This window comes from Cavia porcellus, unplaced genomic scaffold (assembly GCF_034190915.1).
Source record: "Cavia porcellus strain 051 isolate PalLab524CR breed Dunkin Hartley unplaced genomic scaffold, mCavPor4.1 scaffold_1, whole genome shotgun sequence".
Taxonomy (NCBI): domain Eukaryota; kingdom Metazoa; phylum Chordata; class Mammalia; order Rodentia; family Caviidae; genus Cavia; species Cavia porcellus.
In genome coordinates this window covers 92,176,840-92,196,323 of record NW_026947484.1, presented here as the reverse complement: position 1 = coordinate 92,196,323, position 19,484 = coordinate 92,176,840, and the positions used below count along the sequence as shown (strand labels likewise).

The window sequence follows — 19,484 nt, the reverse complement described above, 5'->3', positions numbered from 1 at the left end:
TCTTTACTTACTGATAATTATCCCTTGGTTACAAAAGTAAGTTGTACCTGATTTAAGCCATGAGATTTATATTTTTTCTTTTTATTTTCTACTATTTGTTTGTTTAGAAAGTTCTGGTGTACATCTATAAGGATATTTTCTATGTCTCATCCAACTTTCTAGTTATTTTCCTCTACAAAATTTGGTATATTATATTGTCACAGTGATAAACCTTCTATCAGCATCTCTCTTGTTAGTTTTAGAAACCTGTGGAATATTTAAATACTTTCTTTTTCTTCATATTACCATATTACAACTTGCCATCAAACTCCCAAGTTATACTTCTGTGAAATCTCTCATTTCTAAATTCTATCTTTTATTAATAGTGCAAATCACTTGCCATTTCTTTTACTTTAATACTTAATGTCATATTATCTGCTCATAATCTTTATTTTCTCAAACATTAGTATGAGTTTTCAATGTATACCAGAATCCTTGAAAGTTTTTAAAAACTACCAAGGTACAGGAATAACTTTTAGACACTATTAGATTAAATACTTTATGGTGGGTCCTGAGCATAGGTATCTTTTAAAGCTTGCTAGGTGAGGCTAAAGTGTAGTTAGAAGTGATACTTCATTATTTTCACACCAGATACTCCATTATTTTCAACAAACTGCTTTCTCACTCTAGCTCTCTTCTTATGGATCCATGCAACTTTCATAATTATACCAAATCTAAAGGCTCAGTCAGTTGAAATGCCAACTCCTTCAAAAGCCTCACTGGAGAATGACAGTGATAAATGACTACTATTACCCTCCATTACATTTTCTTGTATTGTGAGACCCATGTCCAAGTCTTGTATTAGTATCTTTTACAGGGGACAGGAGTCATATTTAATTCATTATTGAACATCTCATTATTGTAGGACTTCATCTATAATAATAAATAGATGTACTGGTTACATTAAACTCAAATGAACTATAACAAACATAATTAAATCTATGCATGTTGAAACCAACAGTCTACTCATTTAAAATCAAATTTGAAAACATGTGCACAGTTAGATATCAAAATCCAATTGTGAGAAAATGTTGTAATTTGTCATTTCTAGATATGTTAATATTTTAATGAGATACTTAAAAGTATATTGATAGGAAGAGTGAAAACATTACTAGAAATTTAAAATTGTGCAATCTATTACAATATTGTTTCATTATGTATGGAAAAAGGATTGTAAAGGACACTGTTCAGTTATGCTTTATTATATTTATTGTAGTAGAATCACAAATGAATCTAAGAAGAGAATAAAAAAGCATGATATTCTAGTAGATAGTATTCTAAGTGATAATAATTGGATTTTTTTTACAAAGTCTAATATGGAACACAGGTATTTTGTTAACAAATACCACTTCGTTTATCTACAAGACCTAATGTAAGAATAAGATAGTCACGTCCAATTCCACCTGGATTCTTAGCTCAGATCCTGGATTTTACACGGTTTATCTTGTGAACATGATCCGAGTGACATTTCACAAATTCCTGGATAAATGTTGCTACACTCTGCCAGGAGAGAGACAGGCTATGTCATGCACAGATCAATAATCGCAGTGTGTTTCATCAGCCTCAAAATCAAAAGTGGTTCATCTGGCAAAAGCCATGGCCCTAGAGAATCTGATATATATAAACTGAATACCTTACAAGGAATGTATACTACACAAACTATTGGGGTAAGGTAAAAGAAAACTCTAGAAATTAGCAATGAAGAACAGCAAGAGAGTAGTTTTCTACTTTGTTATTAACAGAGGCGTGAACACAGATCACAAAAATGGAAATGAGGCTATTTAAAATTCTACAGTTTCTGACAGGAAAAAAAAAAAGCTCCAGTACAGTTTAACACCTTCAATCTTTTAAATAACAGTTATGTAAATAAACATAAGCTAAAGATAAGTATAAATTTAGGATATCATAACTACACAAATGTAAATACATAAAAATTTCATACAGATTCATATGACCCTTTTGTAATTAAAGGGTTGCTAAAAGATGCTTCATATTTAGCACTTTATATACTGAATGTTTATGCACCAGATTAACCTAAAAACCCAAAGGATCTGTTGAATGGGTCATGTTCTGTTATATTTAATTCTAATGACACATAGCAAAAGACTTTTAATTGAGGTTTGATTAAACTAATTTAAAATTAATTGGTCGATATAACTGGACACGAGATGAAATAAACTTGAAAACTCAAATCATAAAAAGGAAACTGCTTTAGGATTGTTGCTGCCAAAAATGTGAGAAGAAACTATACTGCAGCTGATTTGATTTAGAGGGTACAGAATCAGGAATTCATCAAGAAATCAGAGAAGATATGATGATTAATCACAAAGTAACAGCACTATATGTTTATGACATTTATTATTGAAGATTATATTTGAGTACTGGAACCATATACACATGCTACAGTTTAGAACATAAGGCTGAGGGAGATTAAAGCTTATTTGATGGCAATTGTCTGGGATGAAAGTCTGCTTTTTCAGGCCATAAGTTTGTAAAGCATGTCTTGTTTAGCTTTTAGAAATATTATCATAAGTCTTCTGGAAATACAAAAAATCAGGCTATTTAGAAGACCATATTATTAATGTGGAGAAAGCATTTTCTGGAGATTAAAGGAGTACCTTCTACATTTTTAAAAGGCTATTGTGCAAGTCAAAATGCAGAAAACTGAAAGCCTGTAAGTACCAACAAAGCAACATACATAAGTAAAGTAGCTCATGAAGATGGTATCAGAAATAAAAGGCCATTAAGTTACTTACTGTACATTAAATACAAACCTCAAACTTTCATGGATACTATGTACCTATGAACTGGTTTGTCAGCTTTTTATTGAGTTCCTTCAATGACCTCAATGCCTTCAATTCACTGCTTTAAATGAAACCAGGACAATCTCCATCTGTTTATTGAAAATGTACTATAACTTCAATTATGCTGAAGTTTGTGATAATTATCAAAGGAGCTTAATATATGATTCTTCATGAGCTTTAACAAGCAAACCAACAAATGTGAAACTTAAAAACTATTAAATAAAAATAGTACGAAAAGGTAGTTTAGAAAAATACAAATGAAAGAGGCAGGCTGTAATTCTGAAGCTACCAATGAATTCATCCAGCACTGGACAAATCATTTAAATTTTTAAGCCTTAAGCACATAATACATAGTATGAGGCTCTATCTTCCACAAGCCTATTAAAAAATAAATGTCTGGAAAATAGGCCCAAAAGTTACTGAATAAATGCTAGCTGCTGTTCTGTGAAAGGTGTAGACTTTCAGAGCACAAGTTTTAGAATCAAACTGCTTGGCCTTGAATCCCAGTTCTGTCGTTTACGAGCAATCAGACCTTGTGCATGTTATTCTCCCTGCCTCAGTTTTGCATTTGCGTAACAGGATCACATAAAGAATCTCACTGAGTGAATCTCACTGAGTGATTACTGACCAAATATATGGTATGATAAAATATACACTGAATGTTTAAATTTTTTAAAAGTCATTACAGTAAAACACATTCCATTAATCTGTTTCAAAATAGTATCACTTGTTCTGAACATACTAATCCCATTGTTCATGCCATTTTATGAGGCAGTTCTGGAAATCCACTTTCATGAGTGTCTTTATAATATGTGACAAAACAGTAATAATAATAACAATGTGCACGCTTCTGCTGAGTGCCCTCCAAAGGAAAGGAAGGCTCCTTAAAAAACATTATGGTGTGTCTTCATTCACTTTATTCACTGGATCTGGCACTGTGTGTTGCCTGGCTCTTCTTTAAATTCAAAATGCCCATGAAAGGTAAATAATTTTAATCTGCTCAGGACAGTACAGCTAAAGACAGGAAAGAGGACTTCTAGAACTGCTTCACGAAGTAGTAAGAACAATGGGATAAGTATATTCAAAGAGGCAAGAACTATTTTAAGGGAGATGAATGACATGTGTCCTTTTTTTGCTTTGGTAATTGAATTCAGGACTTTACACTTGCCAGGCAGGCACTGTGCCACTGAGCTATATCCCTGGTTCAGCAACATGTCTTTACTCATGCTAAATTCTAAAACTTTTAACATTTATCATGTCTGTTAATCACATTATACATATATATATATATATATATATATATATATATATACACACACACACACACATATACATACATACATATATAGTGTTTAGGATAGTAGCTGGCATTTAAGGGTATAAAAAGTTTTAGCTGAACTCCAGCTAGCAGTATGCACAGGCTGGGCTAGACCCAGGCCCCTCCAGTGACTCCAGTCATCTCCACAGACGACCTAGCGGGATCTGGGAACTCCAGCCAGAGGCGCACATGAGGCAGGCCAGAACTGGGCCCCTCCCATGTCCTGCAGTCCTGGCTACCCAACTCAAGAACTAGGAACTCCAACTCGTGACACATGCCCGCACAATCCCACCGCGGCCATAGGGGACCTTGGAACTGCAGTGGATTAACCATGCAGTATCAAGGAGAGACTCAATAAGAACTCAACAGGCTTCCATCAGTGAGATGAGTTTGCCCTTAAAATAGGAATAGAGTTTGCCATCTTCAGTGAGTAAAAAGGAGCAATAGAGAAGACCTCTTCAAAAGTAGGCCATAGGCGACCTTGGCAAGTTGGTGGGTAAGTCCTTCCTCCACACAGAGAATATCATGGAGGTGGAAAAGGGTGCCAACAAGACTCCCCCAATCTGGAGAAAATTAAGGGGGTCTGTGGGACACCCAGAGATGCTGTAGGGTCCAGCTCAGATAGACACTATAAACAGGGAGATCTAGTGACTCTGAACAACCTGAGGACATAATAACAGCAGGAAAGGGATTGATTTCCATCAATACTCCTAGGCTTCCCAGCCTCAGAAGAACACAGGACTCATCCAACAGGCCCTGCAGGCAGAATTCAGGTGACTGGCCCACATATTCATTGTGGGACCCAGCAACTAGACAAGCATCAACCTTAAGATACACACGACCAACAGTTGACACTAGTGGGATTGAACAACCAAATATTAACTCAAAAGGGGAAAATGACAAAACAAAAAAAGCAAAATGCAATTTTAAACATTTAGTCCACCAGGATCAAGTACAGGAGACACTAAAATAGAGGACTTCAAAAGTAACACACTAGAAATTTCTAAAAAGACAGCAAGTGAAATAAAAAAGTAACACCATGAGGCTACAGAGGAATTCAAATTAAAAGTAATCTCTCATGTAAAAACATAAATAACAACCTTGGTAAAGGAATTGTTCAGTGCAGCTAGAGAAGAAATAGATAAAAAAGAATAGGAGCATGGGAAACAGATTGAAACCTTGAATGAACAATATAGAAAATAAGCAGAATTCATGAAACAAACTCAAATAGACATCCAAGAAACAAAAAAATCTATTCAAAGCAGGCAAAACTATTTAAATGAAACTGAGGACAGAATTTCAGACCTCAAGGACAGGATCGCAATTAGCTATCATGAAAGGATAGAACCTTTAAAAATAACAAAGCACATCAAATAGCAATGCAAAAGCTTCAAGATGATGCCGAGAGCAACAATATATGATTAATAGGCATCAGTGAAGATGCAAATGACATAGCTAGAATATTCACAGAAGTAATAGCAGAAAATTTCCCAAACATGAGGAAAAAATCTGACATGTACATAAGTGAGGCATATATAACACCAAACAATCACAAGCAACATAATATACCCAGGCATGTAATAATTAAGATCCCAGACATACAGTATAAAAACAGAATACTAAATGCTGTTAGAGAAGACACAATTCACCATCAAGGAAAGCCTATTAGAATAACAGCAGACTTTTCAGCACAAACCCTCAAGTCAAGACAAGATTGGAATGAGGTATTTCAAGTCCTAGAAGAAAACAACTTTCAACCCAGACTGATGTACCCAGAAAAACTGTCTTTGAAATTTAATGGAGAAACAAGATACTTCCATGACAAAGAACAACTGAAGAAATTCACTACCACCAAACCAACCCTAGAAAGAGTGTTGAAAGACTGACTAGATAGAGATAAAAATGACCACAATCCCCAGAGCAACAACAGAAAGAAACCACCAGGTAGGACAAGCAATTAAACAAAAGGGAAAAGCAGAAAGTGCACAACTGGAACATAACATGGCAAAGTCAAGCCATATATATCAATTATATCTATAAATGTAAATAGCCTCAATTCACCTATCAAAAGAAATAGGTTGGCAGAACGCATCAAGAAACATGATCCCACAATATGCTATGTACAAGAAACACATCTGATTAAAAGGAAACCCATAGATTAAACGTCAAAGGATGGAAAACAGTATTGCATGCAATAGGAATCCAGAAAAATCTGGGATAACTATTCTATTTGCAGACAATGTGAACTTCAAACCTAAAATGATTAAAAGAGATAAAGTAGGTCACTACATACTTATTAGTGGAAAAACTTCAAGAGGAAGAACTAACAATTATAAATATATATATGCACCAATACAGAAGCACTCAACTATATAAGACAAATACTAATGGACATAAAAAACCCAATACACAAGAACACAATTATAACAGGGTACCTTAGTACCCCATTGTCACAAAGAGATAGATCAACAAGACAAAAAGTCAGCAAAGAAATAATAGAACTGAATCAAACCTGTGAGCAATTGGACTTAGAGTAGATGTTTACAGATGTTCCACCCAACCACGTCAAAATATACATTCCTCTCAGCTGCATGTAGGGAGCGGCTTTGAATAGCTGCTGCTGCCCTGCCCCTCCTGCCTGAGGGCATTTTGTGTGTCAGCCTACATTTCCCATGATCCTCATGTCCGCCTACATTACCCATAATCCTCTCCTGCTTACGTCATATATCCGGATGTGATGATGACCTATCAGATAACACTCTGTGCCCTCTTCCTGCTCTTGGCCCGCCCCCCACCCTATATAAGTTGTAGCCATTTTAAAAATAAACGAGACTCGATTGGAATCGCATTCTGTCTCCATCTCTCTTTTCTCTTGCCCTGCCCCCATCCCGGATCCCCTCTCCAGGTGAGACCCATGGATTGGTCCGCAGGCTGGATCAGCTGCACATGGGACATTATCCAAAATAGACCGTATATTATCCCATAAAACATTCTTAAATAAATGCAAAGGTATTGAAATTATCCCATGGTCAATATCTGACCATAGCACATTGAAACTGGAAATTAATGGCAAAAGAAATGGCAGAACATGCACAAATACATGGAAATTAAATAACCTTCTGAAAAACCAGTGAGCTACAGACAAAATTAAAAAATAAAGCAATACCTATAATACAATGAAAACGCGGGAACAACATACTGCAATCTGTGGGATGCGATGATAGCAGTCTTAAGAGAGAAATATATAGCAATAAATTGTCATAGCAAGAAAACAGAATAAGCACAAATAAACAAACTAATGCTTCATTTAAAGCTTCTAGAAAAATAAGAGCAAGTTAAATCCAAAGCTCATAGAAGAGAGGACACTGTAAAAATTAGAACAGAAATCAATGCCACTGAAACTAAAAAAAAATACAAAGAATTAATGAATCAAAAAGCAGGTTTTTTTTGAGAGAATAAATAAAATTCACAAACCTCTAGCTAACCTTATAAAGAAAAAGACAGAAAAAATATCCAAATACATGCAATAATGACTGAAGAGAGGGAAATTACTATTGACCCCATGGAACTTCAAAAGATCATGAATCCTATTTTGAAATTCTGTATTTATATATAATGTAAAACATAGAGGAAATGGACAGATTTCTAGAAACATAACTACCAAAGCTCAACCAAGAAGATATAACAATTTTAAATAACCCAATTATAGCTATTGAAATTGAAAACATAATTAAAAACTTACAAACAGAGAAAATCCCAGGTCCTGATGGATTCACGACTGAATTCTACAAGAAATTTAAAGATTTGATGCCAATACTCCTTAAACTTTTCAATGAAATTGAAAACGAAGCAATCCTCCCTAACTCATTCCTCGAGGCAAGTATTCCTCTCATACCAAAACCAGAGAAAGACCCAGCCAAAAAGGAGAACTATAGGCCAATCTCACTAATGAATATTGATGCAAAGATTCTCAATAAAATACTGGCAAATAGAATGCAGCAAATCATCAAGGTTATACACTACGACTAAGTGGGATTCATTCCAGGAACGCAGGGACGGTTTAACATATGCAAATCAATAAATGCAATAAACCACAGGGTCATCTCAATAGATGCAGAAAAAGCTTTTTATAAAGTCCAACACATGTTCATGATAAAAATCATTCAGAAACTTGGAAAACACAGTGTCTACCTCAATCTTCTAAAGGTCATCTATGACACACCAACAGCCAACATTATACTAAATGGACAAAACTAAAAGCTTTCACTTTAAAATCAGGAACAAGACGAGGATGTCCACTATCACCATCCCAATTCAATATTGTTCTGGAAACACTAGCCATGGCAATCAGGTAAGAGGAGAGAAATAAAAATATTAAGATAGGCAAGGAAGTTAAACTATCACTATTTGCAGATGACATGATACTTTATATAGAAGACTCAAAAAACTCCATTAAGACACTACTAGAGGTAATAAACAGATTCAGCGGTACAGCTGGATACAAAGCCAATGCTCAAAAATCAATAGCATTCCTGTACACAAACAAAAAATTCCTCCACAGAGAAATTATGGAAATATCGCCTTTCACAACAGCATCTAAAAAAACAAAATACTTAGGAATCAACCTTAGAATGTAAAAGACCTATATGCTGAAAATTATGCTACATTAAAAAAGGAAGCTATTAGAAAATGGAAGGATATTTCTTGCTCTTGGTAAGGAAGAACCAGCACTGTGAAAATGGCCATATTCCCAAAACTCTTATACAGATTTAATTCAATCCCAATCAAAATGCCATTAACATACCTCACAGATCTAGAGAAAACACTCCTAAAATTCATTTGGAAACAGAAGAAACCTAGAATAGCAAAGGCAATTCTGGCAACTAAGGCAAGGCAGGAAGCATCTCAATTCCTGACTTGGAATTATACTACAAAGCCACAGTAATAAAATGAGCATGGTACTGGCAAAGATCGCAGTAATAAAATCAGCATGGTACTGAGCTGAGGATCAGTGGAACAGATTAGAGGATGCAAAGACAACTACAAAGACACTCAGCCACCTGATATTCGACAAAGAGGCTAAACACTTTCACTGGAAGAAGGATAACCTCTTTAATAAATGGTGTTGGAAAAATTGGCTTTCCACATGCCAAAGACTGAAACTAGACCCATGAATATCACCATGCACAAAACTAAAGTCTAAATGGATGAAAGATCTAAATATTAAAACAGAAATATTAAATGTACTGGAAGATAAGATAGGCAGAAGTCTTGGAGACATAGGGGTAGGCAGAGAATTCATGAACAAAGTGTAAACTGCATGGGAAACATTTTAAAGAATCCACACCTACATCTTATACTACTGAAAAGTTTTTTCACTTCAAAGGAAATCACGATCACAGTGAAAGGAAAACTCACAGAATGGGAAAGAATCATAGGCAGCAACCCCTCAGACAAAGGACTTACATCCAGGACATATAAAGTATTGAAAACCATTAAGACCCCCAAATTCAAAGGCCTCTCCAAAAATGGGCATCTGAGATGCATACACATTTCTCAGATGAAGATATACAAACAGAAAATAAATACATGAAGAAATGTTCACCATTGCTGGTCATTTGAGAAATTCAAATTAAAACAGCATTGAGATTTCATCTTACTCTGGAAAGAATGACTGTCATCAAGAAATCAATTGATAACAAATGTTGGCAAGGCTGCAGTGAAAAGGATCACTGTTCCACTGTTGATGGGAGTTGTAGACTGGTGTAGCCACTATGGAAATCACTATGGAGATTTCCCAGAAGACTAGGATTGGAAGTTTCATTCAATTCAACTATTCCCCTCCTGGGTATTTTCCCAGAAAAACTGAAAAGGTCATGCCACAGTGATATATGTGCACCTATGTTTACAGCAGCACAATCTGTAAAAGCTAAATCTCAGAAACAACCAAAATGCCCATTAATTGCAGAATGGATGAAAAAAATGTGGTATTTTTATACAATGGAATATTACTCAGCTATAAAAAGGATGATCTTGAGGCCTTCATAGGTAAATGGAGGCAACCTGAGACTATCCTCAAAAGTGAAATAAATATGAATCATATTTATAAATATCACATTGTGTCTCTAGTGTAAAAAGTAATAAGAACTGTAGGAGTAGTAAAACCCAAAATGTGTAATTGCTATTGTAAAAAAGAGAGGAAAACCAAGTGCCCTAATGAATATAAGTGCATGTAAGTGTAAGTATGTACGATAGATGACCATATTACTAAGTTTTTGTTGAATCACTGAGGAGAACTGTTTTCAGTTTCACTGTTTGAATGTCCCCTTTGTATACTTTAATTTTGTAACTTGAACAACTATTTTTCTAAGATGACAGTGTATAATTTATCAACTAGTGATTTTTTGCTGTTTATTTTTTTTGAAATCTTGTTTTATTATTACCCTTTTTTCTATTTTGCTTTTTTTTCTCTGTAAATAAAATTTTTAAAAAAATGTTTTGGCTAATATTTCTGTTAAGAATATATAAGATTTAAAAGAATGGATGCCTTGGCATAGACTAATAAAATGAGAGTTTATGGAAGAAGGGATACCATGCTATAGCATGGGATTTTATGTGGGTAAACATAAGACTGTAAGAATAAGTGGGTTGAACATATAATACAAGATCTTTAAAAATTTACTGAGACATTTGACTTCAAAATAGTCATTAATGGGAACCAGGCACAGGTTCCTTAAGTGTGTGAAAAAAAAAAAATCTACCTTGTAACATAAATACTGTGGCAGCAATTCATGTGAAGAAATAAGATGACAGAGAAACTGCTACAATAATGTTACACAAATCCAGGAGAAGAACATAAATACTTTGAACTGCCAGGAATGGAAATGAGAGAGAATGATACAATAGGAAGCAGTAATAGATTTAAGGTTCAAAATAAAGATGCATCAGAGATGAAGTATTCAAATACCATAAAAAGAACAAGAAAACATGAAAAATTGATCCAAAAGCTGCTAGATGAAACAAGGACTAATCTAAGATTAACTGAAATTAGTGAAAAAAATCTGAAGACATCACAAATGGCACACAAATTTCTTTATAGAAACAATAACAGAAAAATTTACAAATAAAGGAAAATATTCAGATAAGTGAGTCACATAGAACTCAAAATAACCAGGATAAAAAAAGAACTTTGCTAGGTCACATCATATCAAAAATTCTAAAAGTCTTACACAGGAACAGAACCTATCAAAGAAACAACTCACTTATAAAGTCATTAGACTTATATGAAACACAAATCTTAAAAGTCAGGACAGCTTTAAGTGATGTGTTTCAATTCCTAAAAGAAAACAACTTCCAACCCAGGCAGATACATCTTGCAAAACTGTCATGTAAAATTTATAGAGAAATTGAGTTATTCCAGGACAAAGAGCATCTTAAAAAATTCATGACACCAAAACAAGACTCTGAAAAATTCCCAAAAACATCCTACAAAAAGACCACAAAGCCAACAATGCCAAAAATTCCAACAGAATGAAAACGTTAGGCAGGGTGAACAGCTAAGTAGAAGAAAAAAATGCAATGACAGGAGTAAGTCAATAGTTTTCAGTAATAATCCTCAGGATGAATGGTTTCAAATATCCAATTCAAAAGACACAGACTGGGAGAATGGATCAAGAAATAAAATCAACTGTATTTTATATACAAGAAACACATTCAGACCAAAAATATATTCACAGACTAAAAGTCAAATGATGGAAAACAATTTTCTATACAACAGGAACACAAAACTAGCAGGAATTCCTATTTTATTAAAAAAAAATAAAAGGACATTTCAAGCCAATATTGATTACAAGAGGCAAAGAAGTTCATTAAATACTGGCAAGAGAATGACTCAACAAGATGATATAAGAATTACAAACATATATGCACCAAACCACAGTGCACCCAAATGTATAGAATAAACACTAATGTACATAAATGAGCACATAAATGTCAACAAAATTATAGCAGGTGATTTCAATATGTCATTATCATAAAAGTCATCAAATAGACAAAATGATCAATATTAAAATTACAGAGTTGAACTAAATCTTTGAACAAATGGACTTCAGAGATAACCAGAGCATTCTAACTAACAACAGAATATACATTCTTCTCAAAAGCACACTGGACTTTCTCCAAAAGAGACCACTTGTTGCCCATAAAGCATGCTTAAGTAAATACAATAGAATAAAAATTACGCCACACATATTGTTAGGTCACAGTGAAATAAAAATAGAATTTAATTGCAAAGAAACAAATAATGTAAACAAATGGATATTAAACAATATCCTCTTGAATAATCAATAAGCCACAGAAGAAATTTGTTCCTAGAATAAATGATAATGCCAGTACAACCTACTAAAACTTATGGACACAAGAAAAGCAGTCCTAAGAAGTCAATTAATAGCTATCAATGTCCACATCAGAAAAACAGAGTGAACCCAAATAGTCTAATGATGTATGTAAAGGTCCTAGGAAACCAACCCTAATCCAAATCTAAAGCTATTAAAAATAATGCAATTATTAGGTTCAGCAGAAATTAATCAAATTTGCACTAGAAAAGACAGACAAAGCGTCAATTTACAGAAGAGCTGATTCTTTGAAAGAACAAACAAAACAAACCAGCTCTCACCCAATCTTACCAGAAAAAAAAAAAAACAGAAAAAAAAAATCAAAGAAATACTCAAATGCAATTAAACATAATAAAAATGAAATCACAATGGACCACACAAAAACCCAGGTTATTAGTGACTACTGTGAGAATCTCTACTACAATAGATTGAAGAATTCAGAAGAAACAAACAAATTCCTAGATAAATCTGAATGATCACAATTGAATTGAGAAGATACAACACCCCCAAATAATAAAATACATTACCACACAATGAAATGTAAGCACTAATAACTAAAATAAGCTAAGAAAAGCCCACAACCTAATGGATTCACTGCTGAATTCTACAAAAACTTTAGGGAAAACCTGTGAACACCAATACTCCCAAACTCATTCCTAGAAAGTAGCTTTATGTCAATTCCAAAACCAGAAAAGGTTCCAACCAAAAAATAGAATTACAGGTCAATCATTTAATGAGCATAGAAGCAACAAGATATTGGCAGATAGAATACAGTAAGTTCCTGACCTAGGAAACAGATTCATTCAGTGTAAACATTCATAAGATAAATTTGTTCATAAGTCTGACAAAATAAGTCTTATATACCTTAGACAAAAATACACAATGTAAAACATAAAACCACCAAATGCAAGGTCCATTTATACCTGTGAAAGTTCACAACTCGAATTTTCAGAAGTCAGGGACTTACTGTAAAACAAACCATCAAAAAGATCTTACATCATGATCAAGTGGGATTTATCCCAGAGACACAAAGATGATTCAACACACACAAATCAATAAATGTAATACATCATATAAGCAAAAGCAGGGGCAAAAATCACATGATCATCTCCATAAATGTAGAAAAAGCCTTTGAGAAAATCTAACATCCATTCGTGACAAAAGTCCACCGACAGTAGGTAGAGCAAGACTTTATCTAAATCCAATAAAAGCCATTTATGACAAATCAATGATCTAACAGGTTCAAGCCCATGTGAAATTTGCCAAGTCATCATGGTAGTGGTCCAACATGGCAAAGGAGCCCCCCCCAAAAAACCTCTCACAATTTCTAAGACTTCCTTTTTCCTCTCCCCTCAGCCCCAAATAAACTTCCTGTTCTTGATCCTGTACAATATATTATAATATATAATATATATAATATATTAAAAATATAAATACTACAATAGAAAGAATCTGTTATAAAATAGAGAAAACTCTTAAAGACATGGGCAAAGTCAAGAACTTTCTTAATAGAGCCTCAATTGTACTAGAAAAAGTATCATGAATCAACAACAAATGGGATTATACCAAAATAAAAAGTTTCAGCACAGCTAAGGAGACAACCAACAGAGTGAAGAGACAATCTACAGAATATAAATTTTTTTGCCAGTTATTCTCCAGACAGGACTAATACCTGAAATAGATAAAAGAACTCAAAAAGCATTTACGCCTCCACCCCTAGACCCAATCAAAAAAATGGGCAAATGAACAAACACTTCATGAACGAACTATAAATGGCTTCTAAATATATAAAAAATGTTCACTATATCAGGTTATTAGCAAAATGCAAATTAAAATAACAGTGAGATTCTTACTCCAGGAATGATTATCATCAAGAAATCAAATAATAACAAATACTTTCAAGGCTGTAAGATTTTCATCTTAGCTTTACCATGCTTTACATTTCTAAAACATACCGGGGATGGGGATTTAGCTCAGTGGCATAAGCGCCTGCCTTGCAAATAGGCAGTCGTGTGTTCGATCCCTGGTACCGATTTAAAAAAAAAAATACCTAAGCCAAAGTGTTAATAGTTGTACATTTTGAAGGAAATTGGGGAGACAGGGAGTTCTTAAATTGTATTACATATGCTTTATATTTATATATCTTTTAGTTTTTCTAAAATCCTTATAAAATTAATACTTCATGTTTGAATGCTTAGAATAATGAAATATTATTTTTTGTCTTCTAAATTAATCAGTGTTAAGTATCCAGGAGTCATAAGTCAATCTGTAAAATTAAGCCTTGTTTCTATAGAAAATCCTCCTCATATTAACAGAGAGATCCGAAGAATAAGGTTAGCTTCTTACAAATATCACAACTCCAGCAATGACACAGTACATGGAATAAATGCAAAATATTTATAATTATTTTTTAAAAATAGTTTATAGAAACTGATTTACTGCATCTAAAGAATAATATTTAGTACAAAGCTGTAGCATTTCAAAGTTGGCTTAGACTATTTTATAATATTTACAAGTAGCTGTTTTGAAATCACAAGCTTTTGTCATTTATCTAGTGTACTATTTATCTTCTACTTGCTAAATACCATCTAAACCTTATTTATATCTTTAGATTAGGTCAAATGAAAAAAATGAAATGTAAACACAATAACCCAAAGGAATGTACTGGCCATATCCCCAGCGACCTAACGACTCCCCAGTGGACCCATCTCTGAATGGTTTACAGCACCTCCCAAGACAACCAACCCTGTGGACCTACTGGTTAGCACATAAACCTTTAGGGGATGTTACCTAAAGTCAAGTAAAAGCATAGATTAATGTTAATTTTCTGACAGCTCAGTCTAAACATGTAAAGAGTATATTATTGTAGATAAATTTTTTCTTCTGTAACTTCAGTAGTTTGGTACAGAAAGTTCAAATTTCTTCTATAGTCTTCTACATATTTAAATTTCAAGAGCTGAAGTCTGAAATGGCTAAAACTTAGTGATATGATGGTAGCTTCCCATGTAGTGTCCAGGGAAGAATATATTTGAAAGCAATTCAAATGCAGAATGGCTACAGAAAGCATAAGAATGGTGGGGCAAGTGTGCTGTTAGTGAAAGGGGGCATTCTGACAGCAAATAACCAGAACATAGGACTAATTTTATCATTAAGGCACAGAAACATGGGTCTTTTTAGAACCACGTTTATTCTTTAGAATATTTCTATTGATGAACTGTTCATTTTAATTTTGAGTTTTATTATATTAAGCAATGTGTATGTAACAGGAAAAAAATCACAAAAATTATTGAATGTTAGTATTTATTGCTCATAAAAAGCATCAAAATTTTCAACATCAATTGGGTTTTCAGGTACAAAGTCTAAAATTCAGCAAAAATATATAAACTGCAACGAAAATGCAAATAGCACTTTACAAAAAGTAATCTTTACCTCAATTATCACACCTAAGGCAGTATGCACACGTAACAACTGCGTGTTCCATGCACATGTCTCACTTATGCTGACAGCGCGTGTATTTTGCTTTCCTGGCCTTTTTGTAGGACATACCAGACATCGCAGTGGTCTTCAGGTTTTGCCAGGATGTTCTTATTATATTATATAGTGTATAGTAAACAGAAACATAAAATATCAATAAAATAACTTTTAAATCACTAATGTGTTTTGTGAATTTAGAGTAAACATCAACATTTTCATATCACTTGCCTACAAAACCTAAAAGACAACATCAGAGGTAAATTTTTATATCAACTATAATGAAAATATCAATATAACTCTACCAAAAAAGTGAGTGTGGCTTCAACTGTCACACCAAAGGCATTTTCCACTCATGACAATTGCATCTTCTATGCACACATCTCACTTACGCTGACAGCACATGTACTCAGCTTTCCTTTCCTAAGTGGCAGTCTTGTCACCGCTCTTCTCTATTTTGTCAGAAGCTTCTCACTATAACTATACAACATGAACTTAACAGGGAAATAAAGTATTATTAAATAAAATATCAAATATATAATGAGCCTTCAGAATAGACATTAATATCTTCATATCAGCTACTTCTTTACAAAACCTAAAAGATAACATCAAAAATAAAACCCTGCGTGAACTATAATGTAACCACAAACAAACGACTACTACAGAAATAAACTGCTTTAACTGTCACATTCAAGGCAGTTTTTACACGACAGTGCATTTTCCATACAAAAGTGTCTTTTACACTGATAGAACATATGTTTTGCTTTCCTATCCTTAACTGTAGGTCACAGTTGATATCCTTTTTATTTTCCTATTGTTTTAGTGAGTCTTGGTGGTGCTGTAACTGCCTGTGCACCTCTGAGCTCACCAGTGTGCTCCACCATTTTTTTGCATAGTTCCCTGGGCACAAACAGTTTGGTTTTCCTCTGCTGTAAATGATCTCTTAGGAGCTCCTGTCCCAGTCCTCTAAGAAAATGTCTCCATGATACTTTGAACTTATTATTTTCTTTGTGAACAATCAAAGGATATTTAGGATAGACTAAACACAACCATTGGCCAGTGCTTGTGTTTCAGGGAATTTCATAGTTGCTGCATAACTCATCAGCAATATCTACTTCACCTTGGGTTTTGTTGCAGAAAGTTTCCATCTCAGATTTTTATTTTGTGGAGGTTGCCCTATTTCCATTTTGGTGAAATGTTGACATCAACAGCACCAGTTTGCTTTTCTTTTCCATATACAAGCGCAATCTTATATCTTTCTGAAATCCACAGATTGCACAGTACAAGTCTCTGTTTTGAAATTGCAAGATTTCACTTGCGATTTTTGTTTTATTCTTACATAGTTTCTGCACTGGTCAACTTGTCCTCTGTTAGCTAACCTAATATTAGTTAGGAACCGGTAAACTAATTGTCAAATGTCACATTCTGATTAGTTTGGGAGATGAGGGCAATAAGTCTTTTCACAACACCATTTTGTTTATTACTATATGAATAAAGACCTGATGGCTGAGTTCTAGGATAAATGTTTAAATTGAAAGCATAATCAGTCTTCATGTCTACAAGGCCATACAATTTTATGCCCTATTTTGATCCATTAGTTTTTGTGAGAAAAAATCTTTTATATTCCTGCATTTACCGTGAGAAAGCTGTACAATATACAGGAGACCTAAAAATGCTTTCAGTTCAGCTAGTGAGGTATCATAATAAATACATTTTTGAATATGGATACTGGTGCACACAGAATGTTTTACTTACAATTCAGCCTTTGTGTATTTCACAGCATTTATCTATTATAATTTCCAACATTGAATGGCAGTGCTGGCATTCTGTCCAGTATCTTTCACTCCTGCCAAGTCCCTCACTATATTTTTGGACTTAATTCTAACAATGGATTGTTCCATTTGGTTGCATAGCTGTTTTGCAACATTTTGACTAAAATATGTATTCACATTGCTGTTTTCTTTGTTATCTGAATCAAGGAGATTTATATTCCCTGTGTCCATATCAGTTGATTCTTGTTCCATTTCACTGTCACAGGCGCTTTGGCTCACATGGCCAACGTGAAATTCCTCATCATCCTCATACACCCACACTGCTCTTTTGTTAAGAAAGCATGTGTTTTAATATAATGGAACTTAATTGTAACTTAAAATTCTCTTTACCTTTATTGTCTGTCTGCTTGTCTGTAATCGTTGATCAGATATCTGCTGTTGATGGAGAAGTTTTTCATTAACTTCTTTATATTCTTTAACAGACAACTCTGCTGATTTTTTGGCACTTTGGAGTATATTGTTTTGCTGTTGCAAGGATATAATCCGTTCTCGTAATGAAACATTATTGTTACTTGATTTCTTGGCAGTTATATTTTTGAAATTTTCCCTGTTAACTATATAAAAATAATATTCATAATACTTTATATGTGAGATTAAACTTTAAAGACAATGTATTACTAAATTCATAAGTTTTCTTACCTCTGATTGGAACTACTGCATGTGTTCTCTTATGCATACTATCACTCTTCTTTTGAAAAGTCATTTTTTTAATACTCTTGTGATCCTAAATTTAGAAGATTTAAAAAAATTTGGTTATTATTCAACAATGTCAAATGAACTGTCTTTGTCACTTTCTCATCATTGAGACAAAGTACCTAATACCCACAAATTAAAGGAGAAGTTTATTTTGGCTCACAGCTTTTAGACGTTTCAATCCACAGCTGGCTTACATCCAGGCAAAAAGTGGAAGAACCTGGGCAGAAGACACAGCTGCTCCTCCCACAGCAGCAAGGACTGATAAAAAGCAGGAGTTGCATCCTTCCAGGTCATGCTCTCGGTGAACCAGCTCTTTCAACCAGATGCTGCCTCCTAACAGCATGTTCAGCTCCAGATTCAGCTAGGGACTAAACCATGATCCAACTACCTTCTAAAGGCCTTACCTCTCAACTCATGAAACTTTTGGTGGACATTCTATCTCTGAACCACCACATGAACTGACAAAGTTACTTAAAATGTTACTGACAAACTTACTTAAAATGAAATGTAAGAATGTAGAATTAAGGAAAATACGAAAAATGAAATTCTATAATTGACAAATCTCTATTGTAGAATTCACAAATAATTCTAAATTTAGGTATAATAGAAATAAAGTAAATTTAAGGCTGAACAGTATGCCATAGCTTTAGACACAACATTAACTCAAAAGAACTTAACCCAAATAAGTTTTTTAAAACTAGGATTAAACACAATAACAAAAATAAAATATGAATATTTAATAACATTCTCTGGGACTCTAAGTCCTTTTCTCAGACTTTTCTTGACTGAATGTAGACAAATGATGCTAAATGATGTTGACAGTAATGAAGTAACTTTATCTGAAGCTGCATGTTTTCCTCCTGCCATTATTAAAATGCCTGTCACTAGATTAAATGAGGCCATCATGTTGACTTTAGTTTCAAAATATTTT

The 19,484-nt window shown here is 33.9% G+C and overlaps 1 protein-coding gene across 10 annotated transcripts in view; it reads right to left on the bottom strand.

Moving 5' to 3' along the window:
* Positions 1 to 19,484, bottom strand: part of Cntln (centlein) — a 448,833-nt gene that overhangs the window by 57,864 nt on the left and 371,485 nt on the right. For all 10 annotated transcript variants that reach the window (XR_010048348.1, XM_063251634.1, XM_063251626.1 and 7 more), the window contains 2 exons: positions 18,497 to 18,581; positions 18,188 to 18,411 (listed from right to left, as the gene is read on the bottom strand). Coding sequence is in view for 9 of the 10 variants with exons in the window: in XM_063251634.1 (XP_063107704.1) it covers positions 18,188 to 18,411; positions 18,497 to 18,581 (309 nt within the window). In the remaining variant the exon portion in view is untranslated. The remainder of the gene's footprint in view (positions 1 to 18,187; positions 18,412 to 18,496; positions 18,582 to 19,484) is intronic.